This window comes from Larus michahellis, chromosome 6 (assembly GCF_964199755.1).
Source record: "Larus michahellis chromosome 6, bLarMic1.1, whole genome shotgun sequence".
NCBI classification, from domain to species: Eukaryota; Metazoa; Chordata; class Aves; order Charadriiformes; family Laridae; genus Larus; species Larus michahellis.
The window spans coordinates 69,575,528-69,603,313 of record NC_133901.1 but is presented as its reverse complement, the minus strand read 5'-3'; the positions used below and the strand labels follow the sequence as shown (position 1 = coordinate 69,603,313).

Here is a 27,786-nt window from a genome sequence, read left to right as displayed (position 1 = left end):
AGAGCAGGACACACACCTGAGAAGAGGATGCAAAAGGGATTTCTGGCTCAGCACTGGATGAAAGTGATAAACCCTTTTGGGGTCCAGCTGTGGAAACGCCTGTGCAGGGGGAGAGTACATTCGCTCTGCTTAAAAAGTGTATTTGTGGCAATTGCGTATTAAACTTTCTCCATGAATCTGCATTCATGCTATTTCAGCGGCTACTTCAGCAGAAAGCATTTTTCATCTTTACTTTCAGCTTCCGAAATAACACCAAGCAAAATCATTCTTTCCGAAGGGGGCCAGCCAAAAAAGCTTTCGTCCATCCTTAGTTCACTTGGCCATTTTTTACAGCACAAGTCTCTCCCAGTTCCACAGAAACACTGGACTTCCCGGTGTTTTGCTCGGTGGGTGTGATGAGATCAGAGGAGTGTGGATGAAACCCCACACGCTCCTGTGACAGAGTGACCTTACCCTGCTTTCTGGTCATTCCTTCTCTATCCTGGTGTTCAAACCTTTCTGTCCCTCTGATTTCTTCCATCCTCACAGTATGTCCAAACTGCTTGAATCTCGCTGTCGCATCTCTGATGCTACTTTTGTCCCCTGATCTCCTGTCATTCACTGATGTCCTGTCATTGGTCCTGAGTACAGCTGAGCTCATTAAAGCTCCCGTTCTCTGGTGGTCCAGCTTTCTGCTCCGTATAGCAAGGCTGGCCTGACAAATCCTTACATGCCGCACTTTTTGGCCCCGCTCCCCCTTGGATTCTTGTGTCTGAAACTCATCTCTACATCTGCTATCTCACGAGCACAATTTCCTCTCCAGACCCATATGGCTCACCTCACTCTATATATAGAAGTGGATAATTTGGAGGGAATCCAAAGGAGGGATTGCAAAAGGGATTAAAAAAATAGGAGGGCATTGCCTTTGAACACAAATGAAGGCAGATTAATAGGCACATATGAAGGATCCACAAGGAAAAAGGCCAATGTTATTTAAGGGTGGGCAAGGGTGAAATAAGAAAGGGTACCGTTATAAAACTAAAGACTCTGGAAACACCACTTTGAGACACTGTTTGACAGCAAGGACTGAAAATCACGAAACTGTAGTTCAAAGTAAACTTTAAAAACCTACCAACACCGTTATTTAGGTACTTCAATAATCCGGAATTTTTCAGAGGTAGGAAGTACTGGAAGCTGTACATCAAAACAAACACGAAATCCGTTTTGTCCTGAATTCTCTACTAAGAGTTGCTTTCTCTGATGCACTGATTACAGCTGGATACCAGAAATATGGAACAAATTACCTGATACCATAAATCATATTCCACCTGCCTGAACAGAAGGGTAGACAACAGATTTGTCTACAGATTTGTAGACAACCATACACCACAACAATGAAATCTAGAATTAAGCATTTAATAAGAATAATACATGCTTTTCAAGTGAATTTGCAGAAAGGAAGCACAAAGCAGAATATCAGAAAAATCTTTCTCGTCTATTATGTTCGGTAACAAGATGTGTTTAATCACTGCAGATTACCAAATTACCTTAAAGTATTACACCTAGCAGTCCCAGACTTTAACCACGCCGCGGGAACTGAATCAGGGTTTCTCACCTCATCTTGTAGGGGCTGGCTGATTATAGCACCGCAGCAACACAGTACCACGTACGGTTCAAACATATGGGTGTATTTTGTGACAGAAGTAAACTCTGGCAGACTTTAAAAACTTGGTAACTCTCCACTTTGGAGCTCTCAAGAAAAAAATCTGAACTTCAGGGATTCAGTTAGCATGAAGAGGTCTGGAATATATTTATTTGCATTAAGCAAAACGTTTTTATGGATAATATAATGAATCATATTCCAATAGCTTTCATTCTGTGATAAAAACAGTCGGGGTTTTTCTGCCTCTGAAGCTACTAATTACGCCATATAAATTTCAGTCAAACCCAAGTTATCTTTGTCACTGTCAAATTCTTATTATGTATACAAACAGCACCTGTTTGTAAATAATTAATTCTATTTCTCAGAAGAAGAAAGTAAATTACCTAAAGGTTTCATTTAGCCTATTTTATAGAGAAAGAATTCACTCTTGCATGCTCTGCTTACCTACTTTAGAAAGTACCATACTATTTCATTGCAATAGCTCAAAGACCAAGCTACGTTCCAAGAAATTTGATTGGATTTTAACCTGGAAGCAATCGACAGCTACTACCAGTGCATCACTTGCAAAGACAGCATGGAATCTGAATGGGAATACTGCTGAGGAGATGCAGAGAATCAGGGTCAATTCTGAGATTCCAGGCTGACTTCACCAAATATGAAAGATGGGGGAGGAAAAAAAAAAAAAATACTACTGTAGTGGTAAACTGAGACAAGTCTCAAGTTCTAAGGCAGAGAACGAGGCAGTGTGCTGCTCATCCACTTCAGGGCTTTATCAGTCTTCATACAAGGTAGTGGACAAACAAGTACCGTTAGGTAGCAGGCATCACTGTAGCATCTTCTATTATTCTTTACTGGTAAACATTTGTATGGCACATAATCGTGGTGAGAGACAATAAGTAGCTCAAGACCCTAAAGGTTAACGATGTTTAAATTCCTAAAGTGTAAGCACTTACTCATGCAATTTGTGTAGAGAGCGGAGTACCCACAACTTCAGGGACACAGGTATTTTTAAAATAATAGTGAACACTGCTAATTAGGAAAGCAAATATGAGTTAGGAAGGTCCACTGCTCTCAGAAAACTGAGGCTATAGCTAATGTTACAGACTAGAGTAGAGCTGTGACAACTCCACATACGCTGAGGATCAATTCCTGGATTTCTTTCTGGCTCTGCCAGTGAATGGCCACATGATTACACAGAACTGCTCCATCTTTTTGTGCCTCTGCTGCTCCAGAAAGGGCAGGTGACACCTTCCCTTCTTTGAAATCCATGGATAGAAAGTGCAAAGAGAGTCAAATGGGAAGACAAATGAATGGATATTTACACAAGAGTAGTTTAAAGTCTCTTTCTGGGAGGAACAGCTCCTTTGAAATTACATGTCCTGAAGGCATAGCAAGCCTTGAAACTTTGAACATCTGCACAGACTGTGCTAAGCCATGCTTCGGTTACCATCTCTAACAAAGATTTCCTATTCCTTGTTGCACACACACTTTCAGGTGGCTCTTTGTAAACTCACAACTGTCCCACATGAACCCCCGCATGCTGAATTGCTTTACAGTTCCAGTTCCGCTTACTCCCCTCACAATCTTCGCCTTGTTAGACTCTCCAGGTATTTTATTTTAACACGACTGCCCAGCTGCTCCACAGCCTCCCTGCTCCCCAGATTTCCGTTGCTCTTTTAAAGAACTCTGTAGAAAGTTGTGCTAACAGATGCACTATACTGGCCAAACAACAGGATGTTGTAAACGTCCAACTACTGTGTGCTTTTCATATGGATGTGCTAATGGGCACACTATCAGCACACAGCTGTAAATGCAAATAACAGAGCACAGGCTGAGCATCTTTTATGGATGTTTAACCACCTTCTGTCTTGTAAGACACCAGCTCCCTGCTATTTGTAAGATAAAAAGCGAATAGCTCACCTCGTGTCAATGCTGTGTAAATCAATTAAGACAATAACAGCACGGTACAGAGGCACTGTTAAGGCTGGCTCCAGAAGAAGCCTTTAAGTCACCGATGGGCTTTCTGATCTGTTCCACAGCCAGTTAATCACACACACTCGGAAGAAATGTGCTTTACTTGACTCTGTTATAAGAATTTTTTAAAAACAACAACAAACGTATGCCACAGTAAACTAAACAATCAAGAAATGTCACGGGTTAAATGTTTTAAAAGGCCGAATTATCTAATCAATCTGCTTTTGGATTTTCTAGTCATCCACCACTCCAAAACACGCACCTGAAGTTAACAATAACAGTCACCAGTGGATTTAATGGCATTCCTGGCACCTTGGCTCTGGGTTAATCCAGGGGTGCCAGTGCCCTTAGGCACAGAGGTGCCTGTCTGCCATAGCTTGGCCGAGTAACAAGAAGGATCCAGATTCGCCTTCATATTACTTGAGCACAGGAGGTGGTCTGCTTTGCACAACACATACTTCTGCGGCTCATCCTTTCGGCCTCCAATTCACCAGTTCTCTTTCAGTGCACACTGAATGCTAAGATACTTCACAGGTAAGATTTGTCCGAGATGCAGGTACACTAGCAATAAATAATGCATTCCCAGTTGTAACACTTAGTGCTTTATCACAAGTTATAACAACTTGGACAGTGACTACCGATGCTTTCCTCAGGAGGGTCTCTACAGCACCGGGAAGTGTGTAACTGCATGTCACCTTGGTGAGTATCCATTTGGATACTGACCAATGGTCAGTATCCACTCAGTATCCATCAGCTTCTTTGGCCGTTTTGCCACTCCATATGATTGTACTGCTAGCTAAAAACAAACAAACAAGAGAGAACCACCCCCCGCACCCACCATAAATACAAAACGGACCAGATTCTGCTGGCAGGAATTACATTGCTACTCTCTCAAATACTAACTGAAATAACTGCATCACAGAATTTGGCTGAAAACAAGAAAAATAACGCAACAAATATAGTCTTAGAGGAGTCAAAATGGCTCCAGTCATATGAAACCAACAGCAAATTAAAATGTTTACTTACAATTTTTATTGGTGTGTACTATGTGTTGTTACACAAAGTTAATTGCTTTAATGGTGTGGGAGATGATGTAGCAGGACAATCTGAAGAGAACAGGTCAGCTGTCATATTATGAGAGTTCATATCTGTAGTATGGTATTTAAGATTCCTATTGGACATATAACAAGCACTAAAAGATTTTAGACATCTCTTTCAGCAAAAGATCATATCAATTTGAATTAGTTATAAAGTTCCCAGCTATCTGCAATTATGATTCTTTAATTGAAACAAAAATGAATTAATTAAGAAAAGGAGCCGCTTTTAGCTTTAATCCATCTGCTTGAAACCACCGGGCTGTACTATGATGCAGACACAAATATTAATGACCAACTGGCAATAGGATAATGAGTCAATAAAGATTTTAAATGGTGTGAGCTAGAACAATTACCACCCTAATAGGCAGATAAATAAGGCTACTTGACTTTACGCAAGGAAAATGATTATTCTTAACCACTTATATTGAATGACCTGAACAAAATGTTTTGGGTTTTTTTCCTTCCTCGCGCTTTTCCATACTCACTTCTGCTGTCCCCAATTTCCACAGCTGTGATCACTGCTTCTCTATTGCTTATTGACATGAAACTCCTTGGAGCCCACATACGCTAAAAACAACCATCCTGTTCCTAGCACACTCCCTAGGAAACAAGCTTCACGTCTGTCGGGCTTCTCTGAAGCTCTGTGCATTTCCGGTATTTCAAGAGAAAGCCTGTAGCATCTTACATTTAGCCCAAGGCCAGAGTGTCACTGTTGCTTCATCAGCATATTTCTGACATTGCCGTAAGTTAAATTGTAGTTTACATTGCCTCCATATAGGAGTTTTCAGCAAATGCACTGACAAAAGTTATTTAATAACAGCCTGCAACCCAATGGAAAATAAAGTTTAAAAACCCAGGAGAAAAAAAAAACAAACATGTCAAAAGCATCTGGGGAACCATGATGCAGATACTATTGAATACATCCTGGCTTTTAAAGGAATTATCTGATCTCCAACAGTCATTATGTAGTAGTTGTTACTTACATTTGGTTTGGCCATGCCTGGAGGCCTCACCTATGATCTGGGCTGCCCTGTGCTATGCACTGCACAAACTCAGCGTATGCGATGGTCTCAGCAGAAAGTGCCAGCCAGCAAGAAATGAGAGGATGGGAGTAAGACATGTTCTCCTGGAAGATGGAGAGCAGAAGACCCTCCTTCACTGACAGACCAGCTGGCACAGGCATCAGCTCCAGCCTCAGTGGGAAGCAATATTACCAGGAGGATCTGAGTGAGACAAGAAGGGAAACCTAAGGAAGTTTAATCCTGGCAGAGGCTGCCCTGGCACTGCCTGCCCCTTTGCAGGCAGAAAACAGGCTGTTCTGTGCACCCAGGGGAACACAAATGCTTTCATTTTGCTACAAGCCTTTTCTCTTAGGGTCTCTCTTGAGTCCTGAGCCTGGAGCATCGCTACTGAAAGGCGCAACAACAGAAACTGCACTGAAATATTGCGTAAAGAGGACACGGAGGAACAGGAACAGAAGTCACACACGATCCCATGGAAAAGCCACGTGCCACAGGATTTCAATACAATGTTTTTATAAAAGCAACTTTTCCCTCTGCCTAATTTCACTGAATTCCCTTGGAGCACTGCTCTCCTGTCAGCCATCCTGGCATCTGTGGCTCCTCTTGCTGGCTGGGGCCAGCTGAGCACCACAAACAGGCCAAGAGCCTCAATAACCTTAAACTCACTTCAAACACTGCTGACAGCACTGGAAGCTCTGATCCTATAGATGAAAACAGAAGATTCATCCAATGACACTTTATGTGCTCGCTACATGTATTTCAAGAAACACGAACAAAGATATCATTAAAAAAAAAACAACACAAAAAAGCAGCAAAGACTTCTTTTATTACCAGCGCACCTGTTCTCCAGTTCTGCCTTTTCCATGGCGGCTCCACCAACATACAGGCATGTATTTAACTACACTCATATGATTAGTTTTAGCAATTTCAATATTTCCTCCTGTATATTTCCCTGCTCAATAACGCACTCGCCACAAGCGTGTCCGTGCTGGGTGGCCCCAGAGGAGAGAAGCCTCAGAGACGCTGGCAAAGCAGGCTGTCAATACTTCACACTAGCTCAGTATTTTGACATATAAAACGTTTCAAGTGGGGTACACGCAGCAGCACTTGCCACATGGAGCAGATTTGTATTTTCTGCAGCGGGTAAGTGAAACATCACATAGAGCCAAAAGGCTCTTCTGGAAACCCACGACCTCCTCCAGCGGGGCAGGGCCACAAATCAATACGCGACTTTAAACAAAGATGGCCCTGCGGCCATTGCTCTCCCCCAGCCTCATCCTGCTCCTCTCGTCAAGCAGGGCCAATACAGACACATTAGCAAGTTAACCTAATGAATTAAAGTTAGTTAAGTTAAATAAATGAAATCACTGTCTGTTTAGCAGCGGTTACTTAGCTTGTGTTAACTGAATTACATTACCATTACATTGTCCAGTTCTGGGCACCTCGAGACAGATATTGAGGTGCTGGAGCGAGTGCAGAGGAGGGCAACGAAGCTGGTGAAGGGCCTGGAGAATAAATCTCATGAGGAGCGATTGAAGGAGCTGGGACTGTTTAGTTTGAGGAAGAGGAGGCTGAGGGGAGACCTCATCACTCTCTACAAAAACTTGAAAGGACATTGTAGAGAGGTTGGTGCTGGTCTCTTCTCACAGGTAACAGGCTGCAGCAGGGTAGGTTTAGGCTGGACATTAGGAAAAAATTCTTCACAGAAAGAGTGGTCAGACACTGGAATAGGCTGCCCAGGGAGGCGGTGGAGTCACCATCCCTGGATGTGTTTAAGAGTCGTTTAGATGTGGTGTTAAGGGATATGGTGTAAGGGTGAACTTTGTAGAGTGGGGCTGATGGTTGGACTCGATGATCCCAAGGGCCTTTTCCAACCTAAATGATTCTATGATTCTACCCAGCAAAAAGAGTTCACTCCCTGTGGGCACTGGCGAGTAACTTGCCGCAATACTTTGCTTTTAAGTCACTTACAAGCCGGGCAATCATTAACTGCAGCGCTGAAATTCTCTGTTTCTGCTGGGTTGCAAGTTCTCTGCAAGAATTCACAGCTAATTTGACACCAAAGCCAACCAATTTACAGAATCACCTTGCCAGTGCAAGCCATATTTTAAAAATTATTACTTGGGGAATGTACCAGGCCTCCTATACACCTCCTGCTCTTGCTACAGGTGCGACAACAGCAGTAAATACAAAATCAAGCGGCATGGGATCTGTCTGCAGTGCTCTAGGCTCCTTTCCCCGTCAGCCCCGGGACAGCAGATGCGCGTGACTCCCTCACAACTTAAATACGCCTAAAAAAAATACCAAAGCGACCGAAACATTCACATTTGCGTTCCTGTCCCACTCAACTTCACGCAGCGAACCAGGAGGCTGCGCAGTCAGGGTGGTTTCAACCCCCGACCGCCTTTGGGTGTCGCTCCAAAGCCCAGCGCCAGGCCCACACTGCAGGATTTGGGGCGCCCCCCCTCCCCTCACGCCGCCGGCCCCGCCTCGGCCTCCTCCTCCCCCCACGGCGGGGTGGGCCCGGGCCGGGCCCCGCCGAGCCGCCGGCACCCACCTGCGCACCGCCTCCACCGAGCCGGCGATGGGCACCCCGCCATCGCCGCCGCTGTCGTAGAGGACCCCGCTGACATCCAGCAGCAGCCCCCGCACCGCCCGCGCCCAGGCCGCCATCTCCCGCCCGCCCTCCTGCCGGGCCGGGCCGGGCCGCGGGCGCTGATGGGAAATGTAGTCCGGGGAGGAGGGGGGGCCAGATTCGTCTGCCCGCCTCCCATTTAAGTTATTAATTTTTTTAAAAAACACCTGAGGCGGGTGGCTGAGTGAACGCAGTTTGGTTTTCCCAGCGGATCGCAAGAGCTTCAGAAGGGTGGAGCCCCTCTGCTGTGAGGACTGACTGGGAGAGCTGGGGGGGGTTCAGCCTGGAGAAGAGAAGGCTCCGGGGAGACCTTCCAGCCCCTTCCAGTCCCTAAAGGGGCTCCAGGAAAGCTGGGGAGGGACTCTGGAGCAGGGAGGGGAGCCGTGGGACGAGGGGGAAGGGTTTTAAAGTGCAAGAGGGGAGATTGAGATGAGATCTGAGGCAGAAATTCTTTGCTGTGAGGGCGGTGAGCCCCTGGCCCAGGTTGCCCAGAGAAGCTGTGGCTGCCCCATCCCTGGAGGGGTTCAAGGCCAGGCTGGATGGGGCTTGGAGCAACCTGGGCTGGTGGGAGGTGTCCCTGCCCAGGGCAGGGGATTGGAACTAGATGATCTTCAAGGTTCCTTCCAACCCAAACCATTCTATGATCTTCTACAGCACGGCAAGTGCCCGGCATCTCCATCCACCGGCCAAATTGACTGCTCCTCACAGGCACTGCAAGCGGCATTGGCATCTGGGCTGCCCGCTGCCAACAGCCCAGTGCATGGGCTGGCAAACAGCATCAGCAATAAAAAAGCAGCCCAGCAAGTCAATGAGTGCCGGGGCTTGTTCCCTGTTTCACAATAAACTCCTTCGGACATCATGTCCCTGGGAAAAAAGAAATCCATCCTCTGAAATACACAGGTCACCTGAGTCAGACGCTGTCAAAAATAAAGACAACGTATGTGTTTCCTTAAAAATTTATACTGCTTTTGTCACTCCTGGAAGGGCTCCAGACCCTCAGCGATACCTTTGCAAGAGCACCTCGGGTCTTGATTTGGGTCAGACTTTTCCAAAGCGATGAGAAGCTTGGTGTGCTTCCACCCATCCCACAGTCTCCCTTGGGACTGAGAGCGTGGTGGGACACTGTGGTGGTGCACCCCACCCCACATTCCCCCTTTAGTCCACTCGGTGCTCGGTGTGATTTCCACCCACATTTGGACCACAACACAATGGACCAGAATGTTATGTCAACCCATTAACACCTCAGACACATAATGGTCCAACATAAAAGAAAGAAAAAAAGTGGAGGGTGACAGACCAGAACTCTAAGGCAACCCCTTAGCACACCTGGCTCCTGTGACTCCTATCACTTGGAAACAATAATGGTCATTGATCACTGCTGACAACATATGGATCATGGCCCAAAGTTACGAGTGGATACCAGAACTTCAAGATCTATCAAGTTCTGGCCTTCTGGAACTGGTGGAAAGTACCAGAATATCCCATTGTCCAAGCTGTACCGCAGCGGAGAAGCACCAGAATATCCCATTGCCTGAGTTGGGCTGGAGTGGAAAAGTATCTGATGAAAGTCTTGGACCCTGTAAGTAGCAGTTCAAGCGAGACCGTTTGAGCTCTCCTGGATGGCAGTGGCAGCATCTCCCAAGTCGGGACGCCGCTCAGGCAAACACCTTGAGGATTGAAAGGCCAGGGCGAGTCAACCCCCCTCGAGTCTCAGTTATTGCCCACTGAGGAATAGCTGCCGATGCAGTGTGGGTATTTACTCCAAACTCAAAGAGGGAAATAGTAACCACGGGCTGGTCTCTCTCTCATCCACCTCTCTAAATACACGTTAGTTCTTACGCGTGTGGGTGTTCTTATGCTTTACTGGATCCAAACACTTTCTGTCCGTTTTTCTGTGAGCACACAGGGAGTCAAAAGGGGCACCCGTCGGCTCACTGGAGTCGCCCGCTGAGAAGGGACCTTTGGTCCAAGCAGTTAAAGACTGGGGGGGGGGGTGTGCGACCCCTCGAGCGGTGCGTGGTTGTATGTTTGTGCTCATATGCATATATATCAATTTGGGATACCTTATAGTAAGTTAGTGTGAATCTTGCCATTTTTGAATCTGTAATTAAGTCGCTGTTCAATTATTTCGTTAAATCATCTTGTAAATCCTTAAATCGGTTAATGATTAAGTGCTGCTAAAATTCAACCTCTTGATCTGCCTAAAATTATTAATAAATTTTGAATTGCTGCTAAATCATAACCGTGTCAAATATTTCCATCCACAACAGACGGCCACCGGCGTAAGGGCAGATTCCTGCAGAGCTCGGGTTTGCCATGCACCCCATATCAGGGTAGATTCAGGCTAGATGTAAGGAAGAAATTTTTTACGCTGAGGTTGGTGAAACACTGGCCCAGGTTGCCCAGAGAGGTGGGAGATGCCCCATCCCTGGCAACATTCAAGGTTAGGTTGGACGGGGCTTTGAGCAACATGATCTAGGTGAAGATGTCCCTGCTCATGGCAGGGGGGTTGGACTAGATGATCTTTAAAGGTCCCTTCTAACTCAAACTATTCTATTCTATTCTATTCTATTCTATTCTATTCTATTCTATTCTATGCCATTCCGTGCCATTCCGTGCCATTCCATCACACCCTGTACCACCCTGGGTGCCTCTGTGGGTCTGCAGGAACTGAAGCGGGACCAGATTCGTCCCTTGGGGACCAAGGCGCTGATCCACACAGCAGCAGAAGCCTGAGGAGACCTGCATCAGCTCAGCTGAAACGCTGACAGGGCCGTGCCCTGCCTCGATGGTATCTTCTCATACATGCCCAGCGTTTCATAAAGACAACCAAATAAAAAACACTGGCTTGTCATATAAAGAACTGAACTGATCCCCTGCGTTTTACAATCACGGATAAGATTTTATCAACTGTGTTCCAGCTTTACAGATAATATTGTTTTCTCCCTCGATAAAGTCAGAATACTTTCGTATTGCTAATACTATCAATAGCATGCCATGACTCCCAGAATATTTAAGGAGCTGTGGTGGAATTATAGTCCACTTTGTTTTAAGAAAAGCAGAGGAGCCCTGGCAGCATTGATTTGCATCACCGTTTCTGGAATAGCCTCTGGCTTCTCCTTAAAGATAGTATCTAAACTGTGAAATTCATTAAATAGACCCAGAAATGGATCAGGTTATTTAAAAAAACATCACTAATGGCACAATATCTCAGCTGTCTCCACCGATAGTGAACATTGTCTTGGATAGTGTTATCAGTCCAGGACACCCGCTATGAATATTGATCCGCAGCTTGTTACAGCCATCACTTGCCGTCAGGACAGGTCAGGGTTGAAACCCACCTAGCATCAAAGCAATTTAAAGACGGCACTCAGGCTGAATGTTAATGCTGGAGCTGGGAAACGGACCAACTTCAAACAGACTGCTAAAACTAATCCATGAGCATGTGTTTTTCCGTGTGTGCCTTCCTACATGCATGTCTGTCTGTAGGCTGGTGTGCACGCACGTGTTAAACCGGTGGTATTTGAAGATGTCTGCTAGCTCACAAATTACACTTTACCTTCTCAGCTCCTGCAGACGCGACGACTCAAACAGAAGTATTTGTAGTCTCGCATAGATCAGATTAGATTTTTTTTTCTTTCAAACATAAAAAAAATCTCTGGCACTGCCGAGGCTTGCGAGCATTCTTAAAATAGTCAACCATGCACTTATTTACCATATGACAACACCTCTGATTTCTCCATGCATTTTGAAACTAATGTGCCACAAAAAGGATCTCCCTTGAAAAAACATTAATAGGATATTCACTAAGACTTCACATCCATTTCCTTTATTCAATCTCACTTCTGAAGCATGCTGTCCAGCACCCGCAGCTGCTCCTCTCCCCTTCCATCTCCTTCTTCTGCACCTCAAGGAACTTTAAATAAATAAGCAGTACTTAACTAGCACACAGCAGTGTTTTCTAGTTCATACCGCCTTCATTTTCATGCAGGGTCCATCCCCAAAACGAAGCTTTATAGGTCTGTAACTCTAGTGTGTGAACTCCTCAGGACAGAGCTCCCTTCTACACGTGTGCGATATCCCATCCCAGAGGCTGGTGCCAAACAGGCTCTGGGATGCTGCCACCACATAATTAACACTAACAATTACTTGTAATCACATTGCCCTGCACATCTTCATCTCATCTTCTTGCTTTCCCGTTATCTTAAAGCCTGTGCCTTTGCAATGGCAAAAAGAAAGCCCAATTCTGCTGAGGCTGAGACACCTCTAAAGAGGAGGAGGGCTGTGATCTGTACACCTTCCTAGGAATAAAAGCAGGTGGAGCAGCAGATTCCCACCCAGGGCTGCCTTTCCTGGCCCCCTCTGGCTGAAGGCTGCCCCTTCATTTACATCTCAGCCTGATCTGTGGTACCAACAAACACAAAACTGCAGGTGAGGGAAAAGCATCCCCCTGAACAGGTACAGATGTGCAGAAATACATTGCTACAAGATTTTAATAAGCACGGCTGGCTGGGAGTTGTCATGGTCATGGGGCTGGTGCAGGGTGGAGAGGCTTGACCTGCTGTTCCCTACCGTGTCCCCGTTACACGTATGAACAGACAACGAGGCATTTCCACTCTGGGCAAGGATGGTTTGTCAGGGGGCTGCTCAGTGGGGCAGCTACTCCCCCAGCACAGGCATGCCTCAGTTTCCCTGCCTATTAACTGGGAACACTGCAAACGCCACGGGTGGGCTGCAGGAACTAAGACCAGCCCTTGGCCCAGAGCCTGAACCAGACTGACCCTGAGCTGCCCCAAAATGAGAAGCCGCTCATTCCTCCCTGTGGACCACTGAGTGGTTTCACATCTGAAACAGCGGCCGCTGGCAGAGGGAGCGCTTCGAGCCTGGCTGGAGCCTGCTCGGCGCAGCAGAGGGATGCAGGAGCCCTCCTCTCCTCTCTGGGTCCCTCTGAGACACCAGCTCGCCCCGGTGGGCCACCACAGACGCCGGGGGGGCAGCCGGTGGCTCTGCGGACCCCGGGGGACAGCCGCTGCCACGTGCAGTCGCATCCCTGCCCTGGCGGAGGACCCGTGTCTGAGCGCCAGGGCTCCGGACTGCCCCCGGCCCACCTCGCCGCGCACCGCCCCCCCCCCCCCCCAGCCCCGCGGCGGGTAACGGGAAAACCCCGTCGCCGGGAGGTTGGGATGGAGGGATGGAAGGATGGAGGGAGCGAGCGCGGCGGGGAGGGGGCGCGGGGGCGACGTGCCAATGGCTGCGCTGCCCCCTCCTCTGCCCCCACCCCGCCGCCGGCCCCTCCGCCCTCCCCGCCCGACCCTCCTCCCCGCCGCTCACTCCGCGCCGTGCGGGCTGGGGAGGCGGCCCGGCTCCGCGCCCGGCGCAGCCCTCCGCCGGCTCCGCGCTGGGAGCCAGCAGGTCTCCGGGAAAGCGCGGAGGGTTGGGGGGGGAATGCCGGAATGCCCGGACCGCGGGGCCAAGGCGGCCCCCATCCATCATAAAATCTCCTTCTCCATCTTAGACATCCTGGATCCCCAGAAATTCAGCAGGAGACGCGAAGCGGCCGCGGGGAGCCGGGGCAGCGCCCCCCGCTCGGGCGAGCGGGAGAAAAGTTTGGGAAGAGTTGAAGTAGGAAAAGACGCTGCTGCTCCCGGCAGCGGGAGGAATAAACTAGAGGCACATGGTAGGAACGCGCTCGAGTTTCTCCGGCCGGCGCTGGCGGGGCGAGCAGGTGGAGGAGGCGCCGGTGGAGGGGGACCCCCCGGCCCCCCGAGCCCGGCGGGGTGCGCTCCCCGTGCGGGTGTCCCGCAGGAAGATGGAACGGGCAGCGGGGGGGGAAGGGGGGGGGAGGGGAGGAAAAGAAGGGGGAGGCTGAACTGTCTCTTAAAATCTCGGTGATGCGAAGGGAAAAGTTATCCGTGTCCCGTCCCCCGCCCCGGCGTGCGGAGCATCCTCCGCGCCCGAGGAGGACGGGGCAGCCCCGGCGGCGCTGCCGCCCCATCCCGGATCCCGGCGGCTCCTGCCATGGCACCCCACGGAGGATTTTTCCCCCGGGGTGGGAGGGATCGGCTGCCCCCGGCGGGCCCTGACCGGGTAATTGCTCAGCCCGTCCCCACCGGAGGATGCCTTAGCTCCTGTTGATCGATATCCTATTACCGACTCCCGCCTATCTCCTGCCCGCAGCTTGCAGGTGCCCACTTCAAACCTCCTTCCCCCGGCCTGATCCTAATATTGTTCGATTAAAACTTACCTTTAATAGATGACATCTATCGATCTGGCCCTCGCAAATCTGAAACTCCATTAGCGCGGGGATGGGGGGGTGAGGGGGGAGGGGATTTATTTCGCTTTAGAAGGGGACTTTAATAACTTCTTTTTTAATTGGTAAGAAATCCATATCGACGCCTCCCCCCTCCCCGCCGCGGATGCGATGGCACAGCGGGGAGCGCGGAGGGGCCCTCGCACGGCGGGTCCTTTATTTTAACGATTGCCCTTATTTTATCACGTTTGGGGAAGGGGGGGTGGGTGATGGAGAAGAAGAACCGGGTTTCGAGGGTTGGCGGGCGGTGACGGAGAAGATGAGCCGGGTTTCGAAGGGTGATGGAGAAGAAGAGCCGGGTTTCGAGGGGCGGCGAGCGGTGATGGAGAAGAAGAGCCGGGTTTCGAGGGGTGGCGGGCGGCCGGGCGAGGGGCGGGAGGAGGATACGCGGCCGCCCCCCGCCGCGTCCCCCCTGACGAGCCCCGCCATCTCCCCTCAGATGCGCACTCCCCGGCGGAGAGCGGCACCGAGGCAGCGGGGCAGGAACGCGACGAGGCGGGTCCGGCCGGGGACGGCACCGGGAGCGGGTCCGGGACCCAGCCCGCCGCCCGCCCGCCCGGTCCGGAGGAGCCGGGCTCGCCGCGGGGCGCCCGGCGGCGGCGGGCGGAGGCGGGGTGCAGCAAACCGCGGCGGGCGCGGACGGCATTCACCTACGAGCAGCTGGTGGCCCTGGAGAACAAGTTCCGAGCCACCCGGTACCTGTCGGTCTGCGAGCGCCTCAGCCTGGCGCTCTCCCTCAGTCTCACCGAGACACAGGTGAAGATTTGGTTCCAGAATCGACGCACCAAGTGGAAGAAGCAGCACCCGGGCACCGACGGGGCGGCCCCCGCCGCTTCCCCTGCGGCGGCGGCGGCGGCGGGGGGTGGCGGCAGCCCCAGCCCGCCGGGTCCCGGCGCTCTCCCCTTCCAGACTTTCCCATCCTACACCGCCGCTAACCTCCTGGTCCCGCCGGCCGCCCCCTTCCCGCTGGGCGGCGGCGCCTTCGCTCCCTTCCTCGGCCCCGCGTACCTCGGCCCCTTCTACGCCCCGCACCTCTGAGCCGGGCCGGGGCGGGCCGGCAGGCGGGGGGGCGGCGGGACCGAGATCCCCCGCCCGCCCGGCCCCCGGGCACGGCCCTCGGCCCTGCCCAACGGCTTCACTTCTGGTGGTTGCATGGCGATTTGAAGTGTAAGTTGGTTTTTTTCTAGTCGTCACAGCAGCATGTTTAAGGTACGCACTTGGACAAAGAGAAAAAAAACCCCACTGGATTTTATTAGCACGTTTGAGATGTAATTACGGGCGCTGGAGATGGGAAAAGTAACCCTCTTTACACATGCTTGACACTAATTCCCTCCAGATTCTTCTCTGAGTTGCTTTTTAAAACACATGCCAGCACATGTCTCAATCCTCGAGCGCTCGGGAGCCCTGGCACTCGTTACTACTGCAGTTATCCGGATGCTGGTGCTGGTGCACGCGGCCCTTTCACATCCATCCCAGGGGTGCTCGTTGGTGAAGATGTCCCCAGGCTCTGCTCGTGCTTGTGGGACTCGGTTGTGCCCTGTTTGACCCACGTTTTATTATCATTTCTGACTTCTGACCTGAAAACTGCCAGGTACCCTACCTGGAAGGGAGTTTTTGCCTGAGAAGGTGTAGGGAACCGCAGTTCCGTTCATCAGGTGACGAGTAGAAAATCTGCCTGGTCAGTGGGAAAGTACTCAGTTGCTGCTAATGTCCACGGCCTCTCTGCGTTTCTTTTCAGTTCGTTCCCAGTGACTTCAAAGGCTTTGGATGAGACGTCTAAAGATCATTCTTTTTGCAGAGAACAGTTGTTCTTGTAATAACACGGTGTTAGTGCCAAATGAGGCAGAAAAGAAAACATAAATCAGAGAAGATGATTACATTATTCATTTCTTAAAAATGGGGCATTTGTGGTAGAAAATGAGTAAAACACCGAATTTCCAGCATGCCGAGACCTATTTTCCATAAGAGAAAAACACATGCTTTTCTTTTTTGCTTTTTGGAGCATTTGTTAGAAAGGAAAATCACATTTCATCTTCATCGTTACAAGCACCGGAATGAAAAGGAATTTTAGCTGGGGGCTTATCTGCCCCTGAACGGACGGGAAGTAATTGGTTTTAAAAAAAAAAATCTGTCTCATGCAGTTTCACAAATTATTACAACACACTGTTCAAGACTGTATCTCCTCGGTCTCTTACGATGCTTTAAAGTACACATTGGCTCTCTAACCAAAAAACTTAGCTCATAAATCCTATCTAGATCTTCTTGTGTTTGTCTAAATAAAAAGGTTTTTTAAATTATTCCGTGTTGAATTGTTTTTAATTGTATTTGGATGAAGCAGTGTTTGTTTCCTGGCTGCTTCCCCACTGGGTGCGGATCTCAGCGGTGCCCCACGTTGTGTGTCGGCGGCTGCGATGGTATCCCACCTCCTGTGGGCCGGCTGCGAGGAGGGGCTTCACGGGACACCCCCCTGGCAGAAATCACCTTCCTGACTTCCAGCTTTGCAGGGAGTGAAGGTGCAAATCCTACAAGGTCTGGCCTGGGGAACGGTGGCTGGCCGGAGGGCAGGCTAACTGAAATTGTCTGCAGGCATCTTTCAATAGCGACGAGGAGGTCTTCTGTGTCTTCTCAATTATTTGTATAGCTATTAATAAAACAGGAAGTTCTCCTCAGGTCGTGATTTTGGAAATTGTAACTATATCACATGCATGTATTTACTTGCAGGTTAATTAAAGTAACTTAACTCTAATTTGACTTAAATTAGGGTTACAAAGATGGGGGTCATTACATGCTCAGCGTACATCCAGAGCTGCCTTGTTTCTTGGCCACTGAACCAGCAGTCTCAGGTGTCTGGGCCATCAGGATGCAGCACTGCTCACAAACCGGCTCTCCATTTCTACCTGCCTGAAGTCAATTAAGGGCTCAAGCCCCACGGGAAGAGAAAGGCCTTCTAAGCAAACTCATCTAGTCCATTTTCCCTGCCTCAAGTTAGGACTAACCAGACCTAAGTCCTCTTGACCTACTTGTAGCCTTCTACTTGTGAATGTCATCACTATGCATGCAAAAAACAGTTCTTGACTTCATTTGGCTGCCATTCTAAGACGTTCTCAGAGCATGAATGATTGGTCACCTGCAGAGTACTGAAATCTCTGACAAAAAAAGCCTGTCATTTGTCATATGATTGGTCTTCTTCCTTAAGAAGTGTAAATCGTAGGAAAAAACAGGGAACATTACCAATCAAAATAACTCAAATAGTGTAAATTGTCTCCTCCTTTGAGATGTAGTTTTGCTGTTCATAAACCTTTTCAAGGCTCTGTGGTTTACCAGCAATTTTGCCTTTGGCAAAACTACGTGAGTTTTATAGGAAATCCAAATACTTGATTCTTATGCAAGAAACGCCAGCCCCCTTTCCACCACTCTGTTTGGTCACTTCTATAGTCCTGGATTCACGAAAAAGATTGCCAATTAATTCCAGAGAACATAACAAGCACAGTTACCACTTTGCACGACTCGCATCTTGTGCAGCACTGGAAGGGTGGTGCATAGCAATGGGACTGCAGATTTTGCGGCACTGATCCCACACCACCAAAGCTTTTCTGGCTAAACCCTTCCAATGCCCATTGGACAGACCCTTCCCCTCCTGCTTTCTTGCAGGAGTGGCTGCTTGGGCGGGTGATCTCTTTGGCTTCTAGTTTGGGATATGGCAACTGGCCTCTTATTAGAGCTGTAATTCAAAACAGCCTTGGAAATAGCAATTGCTGTCAAACACCGCATTGTCCAGATTATGCTATTCGCACTGGTAACACTTTTGGAAATGCCCCACTGTGTATCCATTATCTCTAACAATTCTGAATAGAGATTTGTGCAGTATTTTCAAGCGTAGACAAAAATTGACTTTACTCACAGCTGAATATAGATGTTAAAGGGAATCACAAGTAAGTCCCATGTTTAAAAAGCAAAAAATGCGTCTATATTAAATTAAAAGAGTTTTGAATTCAAATGCTCTAGAGGGAAGAGGAAAGCTAGTAGCCTCTCTCATTCCCACTGTATCATCCATAATAACAGTGTCTGCAGTGAGCGGCATCAATGGCTGGGTTTCAGCCTGCCCAAACTAGTGGTGACTGCTGGGTCATGCAAGCCTAGGTAAAGCTTTGCTTACACTCTCTGTGTTTCTATTCCAGAACATAACATGAGCCTGAAATCTCACCCTCAGCAATAGCAAGTACTTGGAACTTCACAGGATGGCAAAAAAAAGCATTTGCTATGCTTAAGTTGTAGAAAGGGAAAGCTCTTGACTCATACAGTGTTCATCTCTGGGCAAAAAGCTCAATTCTTGTTTTGTACCTTCTCTCTGCACAGGCAATATTAACGGTCCAAGAACCACAACAGCACTTTGGAAAAAAACTTCATTTAACCTGATAATGAAAGAAGTACATGGGGGAGCACCATGACATTGCAGTTAGGGCAATGTTAGAAATGCCAGTTTAACTAGACTTTCAGATCTGTATTTAAAAACACCCATCAACCTCATACAGTTGGCTTTGCAAAGTCTGAAGAATACACTGAACAATTAAATACATTGAGGAACAAAAGATAAAATATATTTATTGAAATGGCAGTGACCAAGCATTTTTCATGAAGAAAACCAATATGACTTGTGTAATACATGACTAGAAAACTAAACTAAAGTCTGCTTCCTCCTTCCCTCCATCCCTCTTCCCTCCCCCCTTATTATTTGCTAGGACATCTGTAACAAGCTATGTGCTATCTACACACAGGCTCCTGAGATGAGGATAGAACCTCCTGGTTTCCACCTGTGGACTTTTTCCTTACTGAGATCAAGCAGAACCATTTAGAGAGAGGCAGGGATGGCCCAAGACATGGAGCAGGCAGATAGAGAGCTCAGAGGCTCTCTACTGCTCTACCGCTCCCTGCTTCTGTCAGAACAGTTCTTTCAGAAGAAACACTACCACTGATTTTTGTTGTCACTGTGGAACATGTAAGTCCCACCTCCTGATGGCAGCCCAGGTTGTATTTATGTTGAAACGTATGTGGCAATGTCTTTTGGCAGATATTCTCTTGGCCATCTGCACACACAAATACACACCTGTGTTGTGTGGGATGGCTGATGCAAACATGGAGATTTGCTGTGGCTATTTGCTTTACGTACTACCTAGCAGGCTCCAGATAGCTATCACTGGACTAAACTAACTCCTTGCTCTTACTACTGGGAAGATCTGACATCTCAAAATTAGTTACTGCAGGATGGATTCCAGACGGCTTTTTTTCTGTAGGTTATGCACAAAGCAGGTTGTGTCCCTTTTAAAGATGTGGATATCTAATCCTACGTCATATTACAACAACAGGTATGCGCAAACCCAGTCTTGGGATACTCAGTCGAACAGCCAGACCCTTTTTATTGTTTACCTCATTTCATAAAACACCCCAGATACTATCTTTGGTAATCTGCCAGTTCTATACCACGTTCAGAAAAGCAATGAAAGTCAAGGCACCCATTTGTTTATCAAAGGCCTCACAAAATATAACAGCTGATCTATTAAATGCCTCATCAGCCCACTAAGTGGTCAGGTGACTCAGGAATGATTGAGACGCGTTGCTTTGGTCCATATACTGGTCACAAATGAGATCAAAGTCTGATTTTCAGCAGCTTTACAACTCACAGGCAGACTAGACGTCTAGTAAAATATTTAGTGGGTGAGATCCTCCTGAAGAAAAATTGATAATAGGGGTCTTGCATCACTAGACCTGAACACATTTTTTGTTTTCCAGTATGACCCCCATATCAGCTGAAGTCACCTTGAACAACTCTTTACAGCACTTTCTTGACGTGTAAAACTCATGTTCTGGGCCCTATTTCTGCTATTTCAGTAAAAGTTTCTGGGAAGATGATGATGTGTGCAACTAATTTGCAAGCTGCTTGTTACAGGTTTGCTTTAGCCTCTTAGTGGCATCTTTGCCATTTTATTTACGGGAGCTGTTTTGCGGTTACTGTGATTCATGAAGCCTGTAGCAACACTACCTTTACTTACTACTGTACACAAATATTAAACTCAATTTTTCTTAGATTTTCCCGTTCAAACACTGAAGAGTTCCCAAGCTAGCTTCTTTCTCAAATTGATCATGTCATTTTCTAGGGTCTGTGTAATGCCACATGAAGAATGTAATTAAAAATGTGGCATTTCATGGGGCTTAGGCACATCTAACCCCGCAGAGGATTTCAGTAGTAATCAAGATTCAGGCTTTTCCACCGAGCAGCCTCTGACATACTGAAATACTTTCAGAGATACCAGATCTACGTACAAGATCAATACAAATAAAAGACTTTACTCCTTTCTACACATGCTGATTTGTTATGGTAGCTTTGATCATGGGAGTTATTTCACTGCTATTGTTTAATGAAAGAAGCCTTAAACATTAATTTTTTTAAAAAGGGAGAGATTATACAGAGATACATAAAGTTTGCAAAATGGGAAGCTTAAGAGATGTCAGGTTTTGTATCTGTGGATCTTTAAGCACCTGACATAACAAATGGAGTGTCAGCTGAGTTGAAACCTTGTCCTCTCAGGTTAGGTCAGTTCTATGATGATGTCCCAACATCCAATACCTGTGCTGACACCTCTTGTTTAGTGTTTGTGTTGTAGCCATTAGACTGACAGCTTTTCTTACCATTCAGTCCCTTCCATTGAATTACACTCAAAGCCACAGGTATCGGTGAATTTAAGAAATGCTGCATTTCACTGAAATTGCTACAGAAAAGCATTAGTTTGAAGAAATGATAAATGAGCGGCAGAGAGCAAAGAATGGATTAAATGCTTTACTAGTTTATTTGTCCCTTCTAAGGGCCAGCCATACGATAGTTTAAGAGTAGGTAATTTCTGCCAAGATCTTTCTGCTTTCTGAAGATCTTGCTTCCTCTTGGCAATATGCTCTCCATATTTCTGGCATCTCAAGTTGTGTGATTTTTGAAAACAATTATTATGAAAGAAATTGTTTTAAAACAATGGACTTTAAAGCAAAGTCTTTTGTCCTAACATGTATGAAGAAAACCTGTAATTTTTTTAATTATCTGGTATTCTAGAAAATCTAAGGCTAGTTTAAAGCCCTGAACAGGGACGTTCAGGAGCTGACATCATGTCATCCCAAGGAAATGACAAGTGGCAGATGATGCAATAGTTACACCTCTAATCTTTCACTGCAATGATGCCAAGTTAAAGTCTGACTTGGGCCAGGCATTATGTAAATTCTTCAGTTTTAGACTACAGTAACCCTGTGCAGATATGTGTTCACCATTTAGCAAGATTAGCAAGCTTTATTGCAGCAATGTCAAACACTTGAACAGCAGGGCCACTGGGGATGTGCCGTGGTAGAATTTTGAGAAGAGTTTTCCAGCTCCTGAGATAAAGTGTATCCAGATGTTCGGTGCTCAGTCCTGAGATTAACCAAATTGACAAGATATTTATTCTTATTACACAGTTAGATGTATTTATGTTCATTGCCTGTGTGCTCTCATGACAGTTATAGCTGCCATCTGGGTCAGATTTTGAAAGTCTGGAGAGCAGGTAAAGTAGTTGTCTTTTCCAGAAATCGCTGTCCAAATAAAATCCAAGAATGAAGAATGGAAGTTAGGAAGCAGAAGGTCTGCAGGATCCAAATCAAAATACATTTGTACAAGGAAGAAGCAAGCTGACATATGAAGCACTTAAAAGCCTGAAATTCAAACTGTCTTAGTATCACTCTTGGGTTTTATTTTACCATTTCTGATTTTTATGCTAGAAAATGCCATTTATCGGGGTCCTGTGGATTCTCATTCTCCTGCCCACTTTCTGCTCTCATGGATCTCACACTTGGATCACGTTGCTGCTAGAATTGCATGTCAGAACTAGAGAAAAATCTAAAACTAGTCACTAGTGAGCTGAAGATATATAGCTTCTTTAATCTCTCTTGGTAAATATGAAAGTTGTTTGTCACATACTCTTTCCAGTTTGTGTCTTCTTGGTAGTGTGATGCCCAAGGAATGTGATGCTTACCAGAAATGTATATAGAAAGGCTCTTTCATTTAATTAACTACAAGTTCAAGAAATAGAAGAGCTTATCATTTACCTTTATCTAGGTTTCACATACAAGTAAAATGTCTCATCTCATTTGGGGAAGGCTCTGGATGCAGGCATCAAAAAACTGCAAAGGAAAATAACCGAAGATAAGTTCCAACATTGGCAGCAATGTTTAACAGAAGACAGTAACTTAAACTGTTTTGATTCTATAATTCAGTTATCCACGCTGTCATCTAACAAACAGAATATCATTGAAATCTTTGTAAAATAAGCCCACATAGAGATCAGGGAGGATGAGTATTAACTATAGCTCAAGGTTTATCTTGCAATAGGAATATCAGCTCTAAGGGTTGTTTGTGGGGCTTTAAACTAGGTTAACTAACATCCATCCAATAAAACAGCACTATTTTGAGGGGGGTTGTGCTATGCTTTGCCAAACTATCTGCAAAGATATGAACTAAAAAAGAAAACTCTAACTGAACTTGAGAGGCAGATGTGCCTTGCATGCATTACAATTGGTTGCTCCTATGTTCTGACAAACAGCATCGTAAAATATTCTACCTGTGCTGCAGGAAAGACTAAAGTCTCTTGTCCTTCAAGAAATGTCTTAATGTTGAATTCTGCTGTCGGTAAATAACCAGAATAACACAAACATGGGCCACGGAAAGCCATATTTCTATATAAGGCACTATCAAGAATCAGCATGAACCTCAACTCTCATTGATGAAAATGAAAGATTGAAGTGTACAAGTAGAAAATTCCTGAAATCCCCCATCTGTCTATCTTATCACCATAGCAATAAAGCACCTTCATCATCTTCTTGGGTCTTCCAGACATGTTTTCAAATAGGAGACATCTGCCACAGAAAAGTCTTACCCCTGCGTGGGTTTGGTATTATACCAGATGCTTTCTAACAGCAAGCAAACCAAGAAATGTTACATGGCCCGTGTCCCCACGTTCACAAGTACATGTGGTGACAAGAGTCCCATCACTATGTACTGTTATCTTGTCAATCCTTGTTCAGAGATGACACAAATGTCTGCGAGGTTGGCCTGTAGAGTACAGAACACCATCACGCTCTTCTCAGAAAGCTGTGTGGTATGAAGTACCTGGCTGGTAGTCAGACTGGGTGTAGGTTGAGTTCTCCAGGGCAATATGCTAACCGCTAAGTTTTCCTTAAAATCTGCCTTTGGCACAGGGAAGCGTACTTTTTTTTGCTGAGTGGCAGCACAGTTTCAACAAGAGGAGAAAGGGTGAAGACTACCCTTGTGGCTTTCCTAGAGATTGGAAGCGAGGGTGGGACTGCCTTTCTGCCAGCACTGTAGACTTGTATTAGCTTTAGCTAATTATGAACTTGCACCTTGAGCCTCATGACTTGGATGAACTCCATACCCAACCTGCTGACTGCTCTGGCTCTCGCTCTGAGGTGAGGAACTCTTCCTCTGAGCTGAGTAAGAAATTACTGTGCCATTGAAGAACTGAACACTGGTGCTGCATGCCTAAATATTGGCTACCGAGGCACTTTGGACACTTACTGCAACAGACCTAACATGGTGTTAAACTCCAGAAAGGGTACTGCAACCCTGCACTAGTGCTGTCAGCAGCTCCCACATGCAGCACATTAATCCCTGGAGCACACTGAGCTTGTGCAGCTGTACCGACTTAGGAAGCCAAGACTGTAATTTTCTTGTATTGGCCCTACCTCTAAATAGCCACAATAACTGGGATGCAATTCCTCAGTCTCTTCACATGCTTAATTCCTGACGACTTCAATGAGCATTTCTGCCAGAGACAGAGCTGCAGAATTACTCCTAACAACTGGCATGACTTAACTTGTTCCTTCTTATAACTTTATGGTTTACTTACATGTCACACTGTATTTTCCGGATAAGCAGAATGAATATAATAGCCCTCTTTCCTCAAGTAGGTCAAGATTTTCTTCTTTTCTGCGGGGCAAATTACTGTAAAATGTGAAAATTTCATGTCTTCTTTTTTTTTTTATGTTTTGGTTCCTGTCATGTGGAGTCTTTTAGGTAGCTACAGGTAACTAAATAGTACATGTTAAGCTACTGCTTTCCTTTTTTAAATCACAGGGAATAACACATCTAGCTGAAAGCAACTGCTTCAAGATCTATGGTAATAGCTGCCACTGTGTGCAATGTGAACAATTTAAAATTCCAACTTGATAACATTTGTAGAAGAAAAGTGGGTATTTTCCGTGCTTTGATTGTAAGTGCCTAAAACAAAGGAGGAAAGAGCGTGAGTCACAACAGGACTACACCGATCCTATATAAAACTCTGTTCAAGCTTATACTAAGAAGGGGTTTGAAGTCACTCTCTCTCGTGTTGAATACCTACACTCCAGTTGACAGTTATTTCCTACTCATAATTTTTTTAATCACAAAAACAGTCCACACCAGCTTTAAGAAACACATTTAAATGTATTATCAATACGTTTCATATTAGGTATGTATTTGAGCACATAAACCTTTTTTCTTCTTCTTTCAGGCCTTGCAGAATCCAAAAGAAAGCAAACCCGTTCTTGCTTATTTGTTTGGTTTTGAAACTCTGCATTTCAGACATGAATCTACAGGGTTTACGTGGGTACGTGATGGCTGTTTCCCTGGGAGTGAGGCTGGATGCCTGGCTTCTGAAATCACCTCTTGGGGCAGTACAGCTCCAGCTCCATGTGGCAAAGCCTGAACCCAAGATTCAGCACTTCAGCAATTGATCTTGATTGCCTTTAGTTTGCATGCTTTAATGTTTCAGGTATGTATTTTCCTCATATGATATGTGCTACTTAATCTTCTGGACAAATTCTGTCCTATTTACATTTTTCTGCTTCCTCTGAAAAATGCATGGCTGGATGAATTTAAAACAATTGGAAGTGTCCTGGAGAAAAACAGCATTTAAAGGCAGGTAAAAGGCTGCTCTTGAGTTGAGTGAGAATTCAGTCTATGAAAGATGAAAAAAATGTAGCTCCCAGTATCTTATTTTTGTGGCTAAATAGGTAGAAGACATCATTAGCATTACTTCAGCAAACTGATAAACTACCATGCTACTGAAATACCAAAGTTTCAGAAAACCAGGAGGCCTAAACCTGCATTTCTTACTCAGGAAAATGACACTGATCTCACGGATAGTCTAACTAGGCTATTAATGTATGACAAAAAAAATCATATGTTTTTTCCTGACCAAGAAGAACTGGGACCAAGTACAATACTTAAAACAGATGGGTCACTGCTTATTTTAAATTTTAAAATTAAAAAGTTAGGCGTTTCACAAAAAATCATACCTTTAACTAGAAATAAAGGGGTTTCAATAGCTCCTAAGTAATAACTGCTTCTGGATTTAAGAAACTTGGCACAGTATAACCATGTGTTTGTTCAACAGACACGACTGTGAAATGTGTTTGGCAATTTAGCACCTAAGGCACAACCTTTTGGTGCTTTGTGCATTCAACTTTGGCAACAGATGTAGGGCACATTTATTGGCAGAATTAGACTAGTAAGAGACATAAATATATTAGCAAATTGAGCCTAACTGTATGTGTATTTACAAAGAGCACCGTATCATCTGTTCTACTCCCAACCCTTGCTGCATCAAGCTGACTGCACACTGGGAAAATTTTCTCTGAGGGCGTTGTTCTCCAAATGCATAAGCAATGCTGCTCCCTGACATCCAAGGTTTGAGCAATTTGGTTAGTAGATATGACAAGATTCAGGAATATTTTCAAGCGTAGGGTTGCTCTAGTGGGGGAAGATACACAAACTGTCTGTACTGTCAACCTAGGCTACCATGTTTTCTTTGTGGAAAAAAATAAACTCTTTTCCAGCATTGATAAACTTGTCAGGACAATTTATCAACAAAAAGCAAGAGGCGCTCAGAAGTCTTCGCTGCTAAGACTGCGGTTTTTGGGTTTTTTTACCACCCTAGTGAGGTGGGTAAGATAAAAAGTGAAATATTCTGTGTTTTTCTTTTGGATTAAAACTAGCACATACGTATCAAACATACCTCACAGCCCAGATTTTCTGGTTACAAAATGCTGTCCAAGTGTAATTTAGCCTGGGGAAAGGTCAGGGTTGAGCTGGCTAGTTACAGCCTGCCCCGGCTCACTTGCTAGCTCCCAGCTGAAAGCTCTGTGTGAGAGCAAGCCAGGCCCTCCTGCAGTGGACCTCACCTCCCTCCTTCCAAAGGCAGCAGGGCGTGAAGACTTGGGCTCCGTCAATGCCAGGCTACCGGCAGAGCCCATCAGCCTGTTCCTGGTGCAGCACCACACTGCAGAGGCTAGGGGGGAAGTTGGTGGATTCTACACGTAGGCAGCAAACAGTTGGCACAGCAGCTACGTAAGAAATTCATTAGCAAACTTAGTGAATCCCTATTATTTTTTGTATGCTGCAGACTATCCAATATAAAAAGGAACCAGCTCATGCACAGCTCTTGTAAAGGGAAAGAACAGCATTTGCTTCTGCTATCCTCACAGTATCACTTCTCATACAATACCAGGGGAGTCAGGGCCTTTGGACACCACTACCCGTGCAGGTGGGCCACAGGACAGCTGAGTTACCAGAAGTATCTTACAAACCTTCCATTTCCACAATTTCTTCCCGGTCCCTTCCAAAATCTGTTCCCGTGCTCGCCCTTTTCCACAGCGGCTTCCCAGACGGGAGCAAGCAGGGCCAGGGGCCGACTGCCACTACGGAGGAGCCGGCTGGGCGGTAACAGCCGGCGGGAGGGCGCTCGGCCTGGCCCACGGGCCTCGCAGGGCTGGGACCGTCAGCCCGCTGAGGGGGGGAACTTCTATGGCTGCAAAAATTGCCCCCAAGGCCCAGTTCGGTGGAGGCGCCGCAGCCTGAGGGAAGGGCTGAGGCGGCGGCCGGCGGCTCTGAGGGAACGGAGCCAACGGCCGCCTGGGCGGGACCTTGTCGCGCCGGTGTGCCGCCGTCCCATCCTGATTGGCTGAGCGCTGGGGCGTACCCGCCAATCAGGAGCAGCTCAGCCAATGGGATGCGGTGGCTGGCGGGCGGGCCTGTTCCG

At 46.6% G+C, this 27,786-nt stretch overlaps 2 protein-coding genes and 1 long non-coding RNA gene across 4 annotated transcripts in view; 1 reads left to right on the top strand and 2 right to left on the bottom strand.

The window, feature by feature from the left end:
- LHPP (phospholysine phosphohistidine inorganic pyrophosphate phosphatase) overlaps positions 1-8,434 on the bottom strand; it is a 94,481-nt gene extending 86,047 nt beyond the window's left edge. Inside the window, exon 1 of one of the 2 annotated variants that reach the window (XM_074592053.1) lies at positions 8,293-8,434. In XM_074592053.1, the coding sequence (XP_074448154.1) occupies positions 8,293-8,408 (116 nt within the window). In that variant the 5' untranslated portion in view covers positions 8,409-8,434. The remainder of the gene's footprint in view (positions 1-8,292) is intronic. The other variant, XM_074592054.1, reaches the window with a different exon arrangement.
- Positions 8,435-13,815: 5,381 nt separating this feature from the next.
- On the top strand, positions 13,816-15,718 carry NKX1-2 (NK1 homeobox 2). The gene is made up of 2 exons (XM_074593061.1): positions 13,816-14,047; positions 15,120-15,718. The coding sequence occupies exons 1-2, from the start codon at positions 13,816-13,818 to the stop codon at positions 15,716-15,718; spliced, it is 831 nt and encodes a 276-aa protein (XP_074449162.1).
- A 184-nt stretch (positions 15,719-15,902) lies between these two features.
- Positions 15,903-27,665, bottom strand: LOC141745014 (uncharacterized). Its single transcript, XR_012587643.1, has 3 exons — positions 27,335-27,665; positions 22,799-22,873; positions 15,903-17,321 (listed from the first exon to the last, which is right to left on the bottom strand). It is a non-coding gene; the product is annotated as an uncharacterized LOC141745014 (long non-coding RNA).
- Between the last annotated feature and the right edge of the window lie 121 nt (positions 27,666-27,786).

What these genes read in the sequence shown, in the direction of transcription:
- NKX1-2 (XM_074593061.1), top strand. Translation starts at nt 13,816, where the DNA reads ATGCCGGAATGCCCGGACCGCGGGGCCAAGGCGGCCCCCATCCATCAT. An exon ending in GAATAAACTAGAGGCACATG is followed by an intron (nt 14,048 to 15,119) that starts GTAGGAACGCGC and finishes ATCTCCCCTCAG; the next exon opens with ATGCGCACTCCCCGGCGGAG.